The sequence below is a fragment of the Mytilus edulis genome, chromosome 4 (genome assembly GCF_963676685.1).
Source record: "Mytilus edulis chromosome 4, xbMytEdul2.2, whole genome shotgun sequence".
In the NCBI taxonomy this organism is placed as follows: domain Eukaryota; kingdom Metazoa; phylum Mollusca; class Bivalvia; order Mytilida; family Mytilidae; genus Mytilus; species Mytilus edulis.
In genome coordinates, this window is record NC_092347.1 from 78957504 (window position 1) to 78972626 (window position 15123).

Below are 15123 nucleotides of genomic sequence, written 5' to 3' on the forward strand. Positions count from 1 at the left end.
GTAGTAATACTGCCATTCATTTTAGTGCAATTTTTCAGTATATAAATACTTAATCAAGTTCTCTTTAATTTTATTATTAACGAAAACATATAATAAACAATTCAACAGCTTAAATATATTATTAACAGAAACATGTGAAAAGGAACATCTTTCTAAACAAAGAAACCACGCCCCAACGGTCATTGTCAGACAGAAACCACGCCCCAACGGTCATTATCAGACGGAGACCACGCCCCATCGGTCATTATCATGTTAAAATTCGTTAACGACCGGTTTTCTGGTCCGTTTTGTTCTGTTAATGACCGATGGAATTTATAACTGAAGAAAATTGAATGTCATGTGACCCCTTTTTATCCAAGATATGAAAGAATAGAATAGAATAGAATAGAATATGTTTATTTCCCAAATTACAGGGCCCATAAAGGGCATAAAATCAGATACAATTGATTTACATAATTGGGAACAACAACAATAATAGAGGCATATAAATATATATTTGGAATATAAGCATTGGTCAGAACAGGAACATATATGTTAGATATACTGTTCCCCAGGTCAGAATTGGTACGCACTGAAACCCGGACCGGACCGGACTCCGGACCCGGACTTTGGTATGAAACCCGGACCCGGACTTTGGTATGAAACCCGGACCCGGACCCGGACTGGCCGCCGGACTCGGACTTAATGCCGGACCCGGACTGTGGATTTTTTACCACTTTGATTTTTCGTCGGAAACATTAATAAAAGACGTTTACCCGATAATCAACAAATTAATATTAGGCGAGTCCGGACTGTGACCTGATATAACCCCGGACCAGGAGTATACGGATGGTATATAAATATACTAAATTATTTGTTTAATTGAAAGATTTTTTCCCCCTTTTTGCTTTTTACTTTTCCTTTATTCATTTCTCTATTTCGTAAGTTATTCAAATGTCATCGGAAAAATCAATAAACGACACTTAAGCGGCGTTCAACAATGTAATACACAATCTTGAACAGGTGAGTCCGGACTGTGACCTGACATGACCCCGGACTAACTTGAAGTTTACTATACCTTCGTGTATTGCATTACGACGACTAACTGTATGTAAACTGTTTATTGTCGTAAAGTATATTGACGGGACATTTGATCAAGCATGTAATACATCAGAAAGTTATAAGATATTTATCCGTTAAACGAAAAAATTAAATGTAATAGGCAAGTCCGGATGGTGACCAAAAGTAACCCCGGACTTGGTGTATTCGCAAACTATAGACATCGATAGAGAAATAAAACTTCACGGAGTCCGGTCCGGTCCGGGTTTCAGTGCGTACCGTCAGAATCAAGCTAAATAAATTATGATAATACATGTGACGATGTGTTATATAAAATTATGTCTCTGGCAGTACGTCAATTGATTATCATTGGTACCATAGTAAAAAATTCCAAAAAGTTTCCAGTTTTGTTTATAGGAAATTTCATAAGTAAGTAATCCAACATATGATTTATAGCGAGCACTTGTAAAGGGAAAGACGGTAAAGGGTGGTACTTATGGTAGTGTAAAAATATTTGTGATTGGTTTAAAGATATATAATTGGCCAATCAATAAAGCTGTATTATAAACCTGTAATCGGAACTGGTTTCGGAAACAGAACCAGTTCACAACAAAGCACTGATGATTTTTCTACTCTGTTATATTTCTGGGGAAACACACTTACAAACACATTGATTTCCATACCAACAGAAAAATCCTTAAACAAACGAAAAAAGAATCATGGTAATTTTTAATATACCTTACTTTAAACTGAACCATCTGCTCGATTTTATTTATCGGTAACAACTGAACAACCTATCCCATATTTATTTCCCCCTGACCTGCAAGATCTTATTGATTACTAGAGTAACTAGCATATGTACATGGTGGTATGACAATTTTGTTATAGCCCTCTCCCTTTTTTCTAATATCAGTGACAGTGATATTTTTTCAATTTCGTCCTGAACATGCATGAAACATTTGCCACTGGACGTTAAGCAACTAACAACCAATCAATCATTTTTAGCTCACGTGGCCAAAAGTGCCAAGTGAGCTTTTCTCATCACTTGGTGTCTGTCGTCCAGCGTCCTGCATCCGTAAACTTTTACAAAAATCTTCTCCTCTGAAACTACTAATTTTAATGATCGTAGTACGATAGTGTAGATCGCAGTAAGGTCGTATCACGGTCGTGGTGAGGTCTTCAAGATTGTGATGAGCGTGGCCAACTTAGAACATGTTCAAAACAATCGTGGTGCAGTTGTGGCTTAATCAGGTCGCAGTAGAAGCGTAGTGAGATCCTATTAAGATCGCAAAGGTCGCTGTACCATTGTAGCGAGTGCATGATTCTATTCGGAGAGACTACGCTACAATCTCCCAGCGACGTTATTAAGTCATTATTACGACCATCACGTTCTCACCACGACCCAATGCGAAATATTATACAATTGTTTGTTAGGTGAAGATCTATCTGCCCTGAAATTTTCAGTCCAATCACACAACCCATTGTTGGATTGCTACCCCTGAATTGGTAATTTTAAGAAAATTTTGCAGCTTTTGGTTAGGTTATTATCTTCAATATTATTATAGAAAGAGATAAACTGTAAACAGCAATAATGTACAGCAAAGTAAGACCTACAAATAAGTGAACATGACCAAAATGGTCAATTGATGATTGATCCATGGAGTAATTGCCCTTTATAGTCAATTTTTAACAATTTTCATAAATTTTGTAAATTTTTACAAAATATTTTCCTCTGTAAGTACGGGGCCAAGTTTATTATAGATAGAGATAATTGTAAGCAGCAAGAATTACCAGTAAAGTAAAATCTACAAACACATGGTCACCAAAACACAATTTGTTATGAATCCATTCATGTCCTTTGCTTAATATGCACATATACCAAGGTGAGCTACACAGGCTCTTTGGAGCCTCTAGTTTCAATTACTGTTTTATATTCCTGTTATTATGACAATTATTATGTTTTTGTAGAAATAAAGTTGTTTTTACTATCAAATTAAAGTTTACTATTTACAGCAGTCGCACATATTTTTATAGAGAGAAGGTATCTCACTTTATACCATATCACTTATTTTCAGGGACATGATGCAATTCTACTATTATTCCTCTCTTTAGGCAGACAACACTTTTAAATAAATTGCATGGATCAATTCTGCTCATCATGGGATTTGATATGATTCTTAAATGATGGAAGTATTGTATGCGCTACAACTCTAATTCTGTGAAAAATAAATCTAGTTTCCTGAAACAGATGTCCCAAATGGAATGGTTGTACATGTATGTGCTGCTTAAAACAGCTGAAAATTCCAGATTGAAAATTGGTATGAGTGCCAATGAGACAACTCTCCATCCAAATAACAATTTATAAAAGTAAACCATTATAGGTCAATGTACAGCCTTCAACACGGAGTTTTGGCTCACACCGAACAACAAGCTATAAAGGGCCCCAAAATTACTAGTGTAAAACCATTCAAACGGGAAAACCAACAGTCTGATCTATATAAAAAACCAAGAAACGAGAAACACATATAACTTACATAAACAAACGACAACTACTGTACAATGCTGTACATCAGATTTCTGACTTAGGACAAGGTACATTATTAGATCAGTTTGTCACATTCTATAAGCAGTAGGTCAACTATATGTGATGTATGCAATGAATGTAAGGGGTACATATCAGTCTGGTCGGTTTCATCTGATCTTGACTTTATTTTCATGGTTCATTTGTCAATGTTAGGATTTTGTGTTTTGGTTGGTTTATCAAATACTGGTACTAATAACAATAGGCAACTGAGTTCAGTCTGTATCATTTTCATAGAACATTGATAATGTAAAGTTTATGTGATGCTTGTAGTAAAACCTTTATGTTACAACCTTCAACTAAAGGCCAATGATAAGTAAATTTAAAATAGGCAAGATTTTTCAACGTGTGCACTCTTGTTTGTTTATTTGTTGATTTAACAACAAACCAGATCTTTTTGAAAGGATTCCCACTACAAGAATGAAGAGATATTGGTTTAAGGGGCTCACATCTAAATCAATTTTTTTATTTAATGTAAGATTTCGCTATCTTTTTCTATAAATAAACTTTATCCTATAACTAATAGAAAAATGAAATAAAAAAGAGGGGTCACCGATCATTTACGCTCACTATCTGCCTTCGAAAGAAGAATACATTTTTGTAAAAGTACTTTTTTTCTGTTGAACTAATAGGAGAAAAAGAGGTAATATCGAAATAAAAAAAGATCTTAATTACAGAAATCGCTTAAATTTTGCAATTATTTAGTAAATGTTAAGCTTATTTGAAAACAATAATAAAAAATATAGGTCACCAATAAGTTAAAAAAGATGTTTCAATTTTAATGCCAAAAAATATCATTTTTGCACCAAAGGGAGATAATTTGGAGCTTTTTCAATGATATCAAAATTTTAAAAGTCATCTGGGGTCAAACCGAATCGATTATTTTGGTTAATTTATGTATTATATCATAAAGTAATAACTGATAGTGTAACAAATAAAATTTGTAATGAAAAAACAAATGTTTAATTTTTTGCTGAAATTTTATATACATGTACATGTATACTGGGCTGTATATTTTAACTATAACAATAGCATTTGTACATGTAGGTGAGCAGCAATACTTATATAAGTAATGCAGATTTCATTCAGGTTTACAATTTTACAATTACAGCTATAATGAGAACCTTCACCAAAATACCAAAATGATGGAAAAAAGAGTAAAACTGAAAACTGTCAATACTCATATAACATGTACATTGTGTCGAGGATATCTTATTGAAGCAACAACTATAACTGAATGTTTACATACATGTAAGTATGGTATAGTAGTTTGAAGTATTGTTACATTATATGGGAATGTAAACGAAGAAAATATTCTGAAAGCACAAAATTTTTAATTCTAAAAAGTATGCTATAACTTTAAATGAGACTTTCTATGTTTTAACTTATACACACCACATTGTCATAAATAATAACATTCTCAACTGAGAAAATCCAAAAGTATGAGAAATTTTGTTCATATATTGATCTTATAATAATGCAATTAACATTCTGGATACTGTTTTTTTTTAAAAGTTTTCACAGTAATGTTGCAGCTTATAAAAGCGGCAGCCATGACATTTTTATGCCCCCCACATAAATGCTTATAATCAGAAAACTGTCTCATCTACAGTAATCCTGCATCTGTATGTGGAAGTTGACTCATGCATATTTACAAGCAGGGACAAATGCATGTTTTGGTATACAGTATATAGAATTTTTTGAATGTTTTCTTGGTAATTGCAGGCATGTGCATTGAGTGATAGATTTTTATTGGGTAAAAAAATCAAATTCATAAAACTATTGACCAATAAGAATGGCAAAATAATATTTATGAAATGTATATGAATGTAATAATATGTGTATTTCAGTCTGCAAGACATGTCTGGTGAAGTATTTACATGAGCACAACAAATGTCCAAAGTGTGGAATTTTGATACACCAAAGTCATCCATTAAATTATATCAGGTAACATAACATTCTCATATATACACATATAAGTATATCATATTGGTATAACAGCCAATAGGCTATTTGCCAATTCCTGTTATTGACCCTGTAATTAGAGATCCCTTTTTAGTTGTCTCCCTTATGAGGGACATTAATTAATATTTACAATGGCTATACATCACTTTGAATTCATCATGCTTTGCATTGCCAAAAGCTATTAATTTTGTCCGGTATGGAACCAGTCTACGATTGACAAAAGGAAGTAGTTTGTTTAAAAAGTGTGTAATCATGGTAATAACAGAATCAAATCAGTAATTGACAAATGGACTATTGCAATTAAAGATCATTTTAAGTAATATTTATGTAGGAGCTATATCATGCTACCATTTCTAATTATAGTACTGTCTGTATAGTGAATTCAATCAGAATCTCATAAGTTGTGTATACAATGTATTGGTACTGCTAGCACTTCTGTGATCAGTACATTATTTATTTAGATATTTAAAAGAAAATGTAGAGATGGTCTGTGACTACCTTAGAGGCAGCTTTCTTTCTAGACTGTGTGTAAAAGTATAGACATAAAATATTTACCTCACCATATGTTTACATTGTTACGTACATACATGTACTGTCAATTTTATCTATCAGAAATCAGTGTTTTGTATACAGACTAGAAATTGACTAGTTTATATATTTTCATGTGTTTCAGACTGATCTATCTTCAAAATAAGTTATTGCATAGTATGATGCAATAGAAAAACTTTTTGAATTCAATTTTGTTAATATAAAAAAGAAGATGTGGTATGATTGCTAATGAGACAACTCTCCACAAGAGACCAAATGACACATAAATTAACAATTATAGGCCTTCAACAATGAGCAAAGCCCATACTGCATAGTTAGCATATGTGTACAAAAGGCCCCCAAATGACAAATGAAAAACAATTCAAACGAGAATTTTTCTTTGATTTATTTCAACTGAAATGATTTATTTTAAAGATATTGCATTTTTATTTTTAGTCATGACCGTACCATGCAAGATATTGTGTACAAGCTGGTACCCAAGTTACAAGAAAGTATGTAGATGTTTCATCTAAAATTTGTGATTTGATCTTAGAAAATTTTACATTTAGAGAAAATCAGTAAATCTGTGCAAAATTTTATAAGAATGATCCAACAATACATTATATTTTCACTTCAAGATGTTGTCGTTTGTGGTCTGTTTGATATCAACTTGTACATTTCACTTCAGCCTATCACCACACTGTTTTTTGTAAGTGGCATGTCCAAGTATTTGCATGAATAGATATATGGATTTCATGTTATTGAATATGATAAAAGTTGTCTGTTACCCAAAACATGTACTTACAAAATGTACCAAACTCTATTGGTTATTACCAACAATGTGGTTTTCTACAACAATGAAACTGTAAACATGAAATTGTTATGGTTGAAATGAACAAAAAAACAAAAATTATATTTTTATCAGACAACTAATTTTATAAGGGTATTCAATGTTGAACAAATATGAATTTCACAGATATAATCATGTGTTCATACATTTGTATTATTTTACTTCCACAGAAGAAGCAAAATGTAAAGAAAAGTTTTACAAAGCAAGAGGAATAAAACCAGAACCAACAGGTGAGCTAATTGTAAAAAACTTAATTTAAAATACCAGAGTCAATTATTCATAAAGTGTAAATTTTAAAATTTTAAAATATGACATTTAAATACATGTATCATGTAATGTTACTTTAATTATCATATTGAGTGCAGTATAAAAAGTGAAATATAATATGACTCATCAATGAGTTCTAAAATCCTTTATGTTTAATTAACATTATTTGGTCAGATATGTTGCCAATTTAAAAGGTAAGAAAACCCAAATTATGTTTGTACATGTATCTCCTTAAAGATGTAGAGTTAGTTATCAGCCTTTGATGTCAAAAGTTTTGTATAGTTGTAGAAATTCAATATATAAAATGTTTATACCTGTATCATTGTAGAAGAACCTCTACTTACTGAAACGGAAATAAAAAAAGAACCAGTAGAAAAAGAAGAAAACAATGACTATCATAGAAATGATGAACAAGTGAATGTATGTTTAGAAGGACAGGATCTAGACATGAAATGTCTACGCAGGAAATTCTTACGATTATCTTCACAGGCAACAGTTAGCCATCTGAAGAAATTCATTGCACTCAAATTATTTGATGATATTAAGAGATTTACAGATGTAAGTAGTCTACAAAATAGTTACAAAAATTCAAGTGCCTTTACATTTTAGCTGATACTTTAGTTATCACAGCATGATGATAATTATGTGTGTTTAATTTACTTGCACAAATATTTGTTATCAGTTTGGTCACCAATCTTTGACTCTTAAATTGATGGATGAGAACTTTCAGAGGAGAAGATTTTTTTAGCCTCCATATGAAATATAAAAGTATAGAATAACCAGCAAAGATGAAATTGTATATTGTGGATATGATTTGAATTAAGAAATTGGGGTTGCTAGAGTATACTGTAGGTGCCTAATAAAAGTGAAGTGTAGAAGCAATTCATATTAATTGATACTGTTGAATGAGTATTAAATGGCAATTACTCATGTTATTTTTGCTATAAAGAATTTAAAGTTTTAAAGAGTTCATTTACAGATTTTAGAAAAGTTTTTTATTCATATGAATTTGATATAGTTTAAATACCAAGAAGTTGTAAACACTTAAATTTGAAATTAAGCACATATGTTCATTATTATTTGAACCTTAAAAATATACATGCCAAATTAAGATTTTGACCCAGATCATGGTTTTGATGAACAAGAAAATGTGATCTTGTTCGACTATATATACTTTTAGTTTCTTGTGTACAATTTGGAGTTTAGTATGGCGTTCATTATCACTGAACTAGTATATATATTTGTTTAGGGGCCAGCTGAAGGACACCTCCGGGTGCAGGAATTTCTCACTGCATTGAAGACCTGTTGGTGACCTTCTGCTGTTGTCTGTTCTATGGTCAGGCTGTTGTCTCTTTGACACATTCCCCATTTCCATTCTCAATTTTAATTTTGTATGAAAGTGAAAGTAGTTGTTTTTCATTAAATATTATGTTGTTTAATTTCAGATCGAGATTTTGTGTAATGATGAACTGTTAGGGAAATATCATACACTTAAATTTGTAGCAATTACAAGAAAAAGACAAAAGGTAAGAAATTCCTGGGTTAAAAATGCTTCTTTTTCATTTATGATTTTCTTGATCTTAATTTTATTAACCGGATTTTTGTGACAAAAATGTCGGTTATTGATTTGGGGATGTAACGCGGGCGGCCGGGCGGTCGGCAGTCGGGCGGGCGGCAATCAAATGTTGTCCGTGCATTAACTCATGAACCTTTCAACCAAAGCTTTTAAAATTTTAATATGTTGTTACTGACAACTAAATGAAGGTCAAGTTTAATAATGGCGATTTTGACTTGTACCGTTCAGGAGTTATGGTTCTTGAAAGATTGAAAAATGGAGTTTCCAGTTGTGTCCGTGCATTTACACATGAACTGTTCTACCAAAGCTTCCCAAATTTTGATATGTTGTTACTGATGACAAAATAGAGGTCAAGTTAAATAATGACGATTTTGACTTTTACCGTTCAGGAGTTATGGGTCTTGAAAGATTGAAAAATGGTGTTTCCAGTCGTGTCCGTGCATTTTCTCATGAACCATTCAACCAAAGCTTTTGAAATTTTGATATGTTGTTACTGATGACAAAATAGAGGTCAAGTTCAATAATGACGATTTTGACTTTTACCGTTCAGGCGTTATGGTTCCTGAAAGATTGTAAAATGGCGTTTCCATTCACGTTGTTGCATTTACTCATGAACCATTTAATCTAAGCTTTTCAAATTTTAATATGTTGATACTGATGACAAAATGGAGGTCAAATTTGATATTGACGATTTTCACTTTCACCATTCATCAGTAATGGTTCTTGTGATATTGCCAGGACACAAATAAATATTAATAAATCCGGTTTGCTGTCGTTGTGACAGCCTCTTGTTAAACCATTACTTAGTTCACAAGAGAAATGTAAAATGCAACAGTATACCAAGTTGATTTCATTGCCAAAATATAAGGTTTACACAATTTTTGTTCAAACTTTAATGTGTAATATGGAATAGTGTATAGAAATTTGAACTATTAGTTATATCCAAAATATAAATGGGAGATTATCAAATTACTCAATAGTAATAATAGCAATAGTATGCTGGTAGAGAGAGATATTGATTCTCATTTTACAATTTGATAGGAAAGTTTCATCCAAAGTACCTTATTTTTATTTCAACTATTTTGTTGAGCAATAAAAGTCGTGTAAATTTTTTATATATTTTTTTAATCCTGAAAAATTCCTTTTAATTTTTTGTTTATAACATCATGTATTGCATTAAAAGAGCTATTTGGGAAAATGCAATTCAAATTTATTGACAAATACACTTCAGATTCATCTGCAATTTAAGCAAACATACAAATCTTATATTTATCTAAATTATTGTTTCAATTTTAATTTATTTTTTCCTAGGATGGACCACTTGTTCTTCATTACAGACCAAAAACTATCGAGTACTGATGAGAAGACTTTTAAGTGCTTAATTTCCTGTTCTTCATAGACAAATACATATGTATAAAGGACTTGGAGGACATCTGCAGATACCAAAGCATTCAATGCTGTGTTAAATAAAACTTTTGTTATTTATCATTTCACTATCATTTTGGATAAGGAGGAATCCAGTCAAATATATTTTACCACAGGGTTGCAGATAACTAAAGTCATTTAGACAATACATTGATTGACAAGTTCAGCCAAGAATATAAGTGATATGATGAGTTTGCTTTCCTGGAGTTGTCACATGTTTAAATAGACTGCCTCTTAATTTATTGTTTTGTATTTATGCAATTTATATTTATTGAGTTAATGTTTTTATGATATTTTCTTTTTTGCAAAAAACTGTTGTTAATAGTCTTTGGATTAAAATTTATTTATTTTTAAACTAACAGAAAAATTGTGTAGTTTCAACTGAAATTTAATTTGATATAAAATAATCTTCAGCAAATTACAGAATTTTTATCTAGAAAAAAAAAGTTAAAAAATAATTTTATGACCATTAAAAGTCAGCTATTACTGCATATATTTCAACTGATCCACCATGGCTGAAATCACATTCTGAACAATGCAAAATACAAACAAATGTTAAAATTATGAGAAAAAACTTTGCATGTCCAGTTCTAAATGCCTCAATTAACTATGATTTTTCTTTCACCTGATTACAAATGCTTTTACATATTATATATTCTTAAACAATGTTGTAATTAACGACAGCTAAAGGAAAACGTATCAAAGTATTTCAGTATTTAACTCTAATGCTAAATAAAAATAGTTGTGATCAGGGTTTCCCTACTTGATTTATTTGATGCCTAAAAAGCCTGCCCATAAGTTTTTTAAAATTGAGGCCTTTTGTAGAAAGTATTGACAAAATAACAGATTTTCCCAATTTTACAATTAAATGAAAAGAAAAGAAATTTCTTCCTCCTTACTTTGTTTTTCTAAAGAAGAGTGTAAAAGCATGTTTATTTGTTGGGCCTTTATTTATGAAGTAGTTTAGAGTAAATCATTTTAAAAGAAAGCATATATTTATTAATGGTGCTTGTTCCACGAGGTAACATGTTATTTTGTGTATAATTATCCTTTATATATTAGTTTTCTATTCTTTGATTTGGATTAGTTCAGGGATGATTTTAATCTGTGTTTTAACAGATGTAGACTGTTGTCAGTATACATTTATCTACTACAACTTATTTATACAGAGAGGTTTGCTTACTGTTCAGTCATTTCTTATTTCTATGAGGTAAATCATCCCTTAAAGTCATATGAAACCTCAAATTAAAAAAAAATATGCATCTGTTTTTTATAACTAAATGGATAGTTTTCATTATAAAACTTTTGTACATATACTTTTTTCTGAGGAAAATTCTTTAATTTGTCCACATTTAGAAGAAGTTTACTTATTTTTAATTGCTTGCTTCCAGGAAGCAATTCGCCGACATATTTTCCGTATGCATAGTGACCTGAGCGTAACCCTCCTCGTAAAAATCCGGTGATTGCAATATGCATGAATCTGTCATTAAAATAAACAATTATCTGATTGTACATGCTAAACACGTGCTCAATACCCATGCTTTTTGTTATTTATTTACTATAAGGTGACAATCGGTAAACTTCGGCTTCAAAACACGGCATTTAATGAGCAGCCATACTTGTTAAATCATAACAGACAGAGAGAAAAAAAAATTGACGATTATACGATATATTTGCGTAAATAATGATAAAATCGTGCACAGAGGACTTAGTTTGTGATATATACATGCATTGGTTCAAGAATTGGAAAAACATTATTTTTCACCACTCACTCGTTTCATATGACTTTAAGTTAAGTGAAATATTTATAGATTTATAAAAAAGTTGAATCATAATTTCCTGTGGTTTGAATATCTACATAGTATGTCCTTGTTATCTACAAAGTTTAAATAATGAAATTATGTTATTGGGATTCAATGAACTTGCAATGACAAACTGTTGCAGTAATATATTTGGGTCATAATGGACTAAGTCCAAAGGGCATAACTCCTAGAGAAAAAAAAATGTAATCATATTATTTTCTTGTGGATATGCATATCTGCATAGTACATACAAAATGTACTTGACCATCTATAAAAGTTTCATGAATTTCTGTTCTATGGTTTACAAAATGATCCTGGTGATAAAATAAGTATTCATTTATGCAAAATTATGCTAGAAAAAGAAATAGAACCATTTTTAACATTACTATGCTAAAAAATATTGGTCCCAGTTAATTTCTATATATTAAAGTTTCATTTAATTTGAGATCTCATTGCCAAAAAACCCTTTTCATCAGTTTCATTGAAACTTACATTTTGTTTCTTTGTTGAACCTGCAGTTGTATGATACATGGCTGTGGTATGCTTTTTATGTAAAACCTGATCATGCAAGTTTCATGTACAGAATCATTGACATTTTATATTCATATTATTAAAAATTGTTAATAATTTTTAGGCTTGTTTCATCATTTGTTTTCAAGATTTTCTTGGTTGGCTTATTCATACAAGAGAAGCTTGACATATTTGCGACAATTTATTCACATTACTTTTCTACCTGCATAAGAAATGACAGTAAATCACTCACAAAAGTAGGTTTGTTCACAATATTCCAGAGACCAGTTAATAACAGTGTATGAAAAAAAATAAAAATGTATTAACAAATGCAATGAAGTCTTTATCCTGAAATGCTTAAATTTGGCATTGTTTCTGAAAAGAAAGGACATGTTGTAATGATTCATGACATAAAAACACTATCTGCACATAAAAAAAACAGAAGGAAGGAGCAGCCCTTATACTGCTGTTCTTCATAGCTAAGCCTTTGACATTAAACAAAAACTGTAAACCTGCAAGTTTAAGACAGCCACTGGCACCAATATGAACAGAACTCTTTGCTACATCTATGCCTTGAGGAACACATTCACATTTTGTAGAAGCAGCTGTTGTTTATTGTAAATTTTGTCCATTTGAGAGAAAGTGTTTTTGTTAAATCTTTTGTGATGTGTAGATTATAGGTTCATAACTTGTATATCAGAAATGTTTAGGTGCTACTTGGACTTTGATCACATCCTTTCATGGATAAAATTCAGAATGGAAATGGAGAATGTGTCAAAGAGACAACACCCAACCAAAGACCACCAATGGGTCTTCAATGCAGGTAGGATATCCCACACTGGGATACAGGCTTCAGCACGCCTTTTAATAGCTTAAAGCTATTTGTTTTATTTGCCATACATGAAAAATTATCCATACAGATAATTTCAGTAATAAGTGTTACCTGCCCTAAAGTGCTGTTATTTGTTAAGAGTGATGTGTTATGTTGGATAAGGTGTGACTTTTGTCTGTCTCTAGATGGCACATTCTGTATACACAAATTCTGTCTTACTCTGCCAATGTTGAAGAGGAGGGTGTAGGATAGTAATACTTGGCTAGGGAAGATGCAAATATTATGTATTGAAGACAAAAATGTTTTTTTTTTGGTGGATTTTTGTCCAGACTACGACAAAAGTCGCAGAAAGGTTGACATAGGGATAGTGATATTTGGTGTATGGAATGATTGTAAGGTGTACATGTCCAACTGGTAGATGTCATCTGACCTTGGCCTCATTTTCAGGGTTCAGTGGTCAAAGTTTTTAGTTTTTGTCCTCTTTTCTCTAATACTATATGCAATAGGTCAACTATATTTGGTATATGGAAATATTTTATGATGTACATGTCAGTCTGACAGGTTTTATTTGACCTTGAACTCATGTGTTTTGGTCTGGGTTTTTTTAAAACTATATACAATAGGTCCACTGTATTTGTTGTGTAGAAGGATTGTAAGGTGTAAATGTCTGCCTGGTATGGTTCATCTGACCTTGACCTCAAATTCATGGTTCATAAGTCGATGTTTAGTTTCTTGGTTAACTCTGTTTCTAAGAAACTATAAGCAATAGGTCAACTATATTAGTGTATTGAATGATTGTAAGGTGTACATGCATCCACCATGACATGTATTTCTTGTTTGGTTTATCTGACCTTGCCTCATTTTCATGGATCATGTTAAGTTATGTGATACTTGTAGTAAAGCTTTACATTTAGGACTATCAACATAAAATCAATGGTTAGTAGAGAAGGCTAGACAAATCAGCATCTGCAAGGAAATGTTATATTCTTTTTAGTACCCTACCAACAAAATGGAATGCAGTGAACTACCGTTACTGGGTAAAAGGAGAATTACAAAATTGGAACAAGATATTATTTTTCTTAGATATTTTTTTCTTGCAATCGTGCTATTAAGTATTTGAGTAAATCCTGGCAGTCAAATACCATATTGGGTTTATATGACAAAGCTTTCAAGATTTATTGGATACAGAAAGCTTTGATCCTCAACTATAATATAAGTATCTGTAATATTCTTTGAGGTGACCAAAATGAGATTAAACTAACCTTCATTTCATAGATCATTGACATTGTTAATTCAGAAATTAATGCATTTATTATTGTGATTTTTGAAGAAAGGCCAAATTATGATATTTATTGTGATTTCAGGAAAAATTTGCAAACAAATATACTGTGAAAGTATTTTAAATCGTAGGTATCAATTTTCGTGGTTTAAGCAACATTTACATGTTTGTGGGTTTTTAAATTTGTGGATATTAGTTTTCTAAAAAACAATATTGAAAAACTGAAGACATTAGAAACATGAGAAACGAAGGTTATAAAATGCAAAGTAAACATTGTCCTGTATAAATCGTACTAACCCGAGATAGAGTGATCAACATATTAAAGACCATTAAAGGTGTTAAATAGGCAATAATCAAGTCACATTAAGAAAACAGGTGCATGAACAAATGCTATAAATGTATCTTGATTTGTAAATTCTTTTTTTTAAAAGCAAGTCCAGCATGAAATTATTATTTCCCAAACATACAAG

General features: G+C 31.3%; 1 protein-coding gene across 1 annotated transcript; it reads left to right on the forward strand.

Annotated features, from left to right (window-relative positions):
• The first annotated feature begins 1602 nt into the window (after positions 1–1602).
• LOC139520631 (polycomb group RING finger protein 3-like) lies at positions 1603–11118 on the forward strand. Its single transcript, XM_071313455.1, has 8 exons — positions 1603–1760; positions 4731–4870; positions 5470–5566; positions 6569–6624; positions 7133–7192; positions 7558–7787; positions 8675–8755; positions 10117–11118. The coding sequence occupies exons 2-8, from the start codon at positions 4762–4764 to the stop codon at positions 10162–10164; spliced, it is 681 nt and encodes a 226-aa protein (XP_071169556.1). The 5' UTR covers positions 1603–1760; positions 4731–4761; the 3' UTR covers positions 10165–11118.
• The last annotated feature ends 4005 nt before the right edge of the window (positions 11119–15123 follow it).

Bases quoted from the DNA above. Each gene is read 5' to 3' on its own strand.
- LOC139520631 (XM_071313455.1), top strand. From the start codon at position 4,762: ATGATGGAAAAAAGAGTAAAACTGAAAACTGTCAATACTCATATAACA. The intron at 4,871-5,469 runs GTAAGTATGGTA...TGTGTATTTCAG, and splicing joins AACTGAATGTTTACATACAT to TCTGCAAGACATGTCTGGTG. The intron at 7,193-7,557 runs GTGAGCTAATTG...GTATCATTGTAG, and splicing joins AATAAAACCAGAACCAACAG to AAGAACCTCTACTTACTGAA.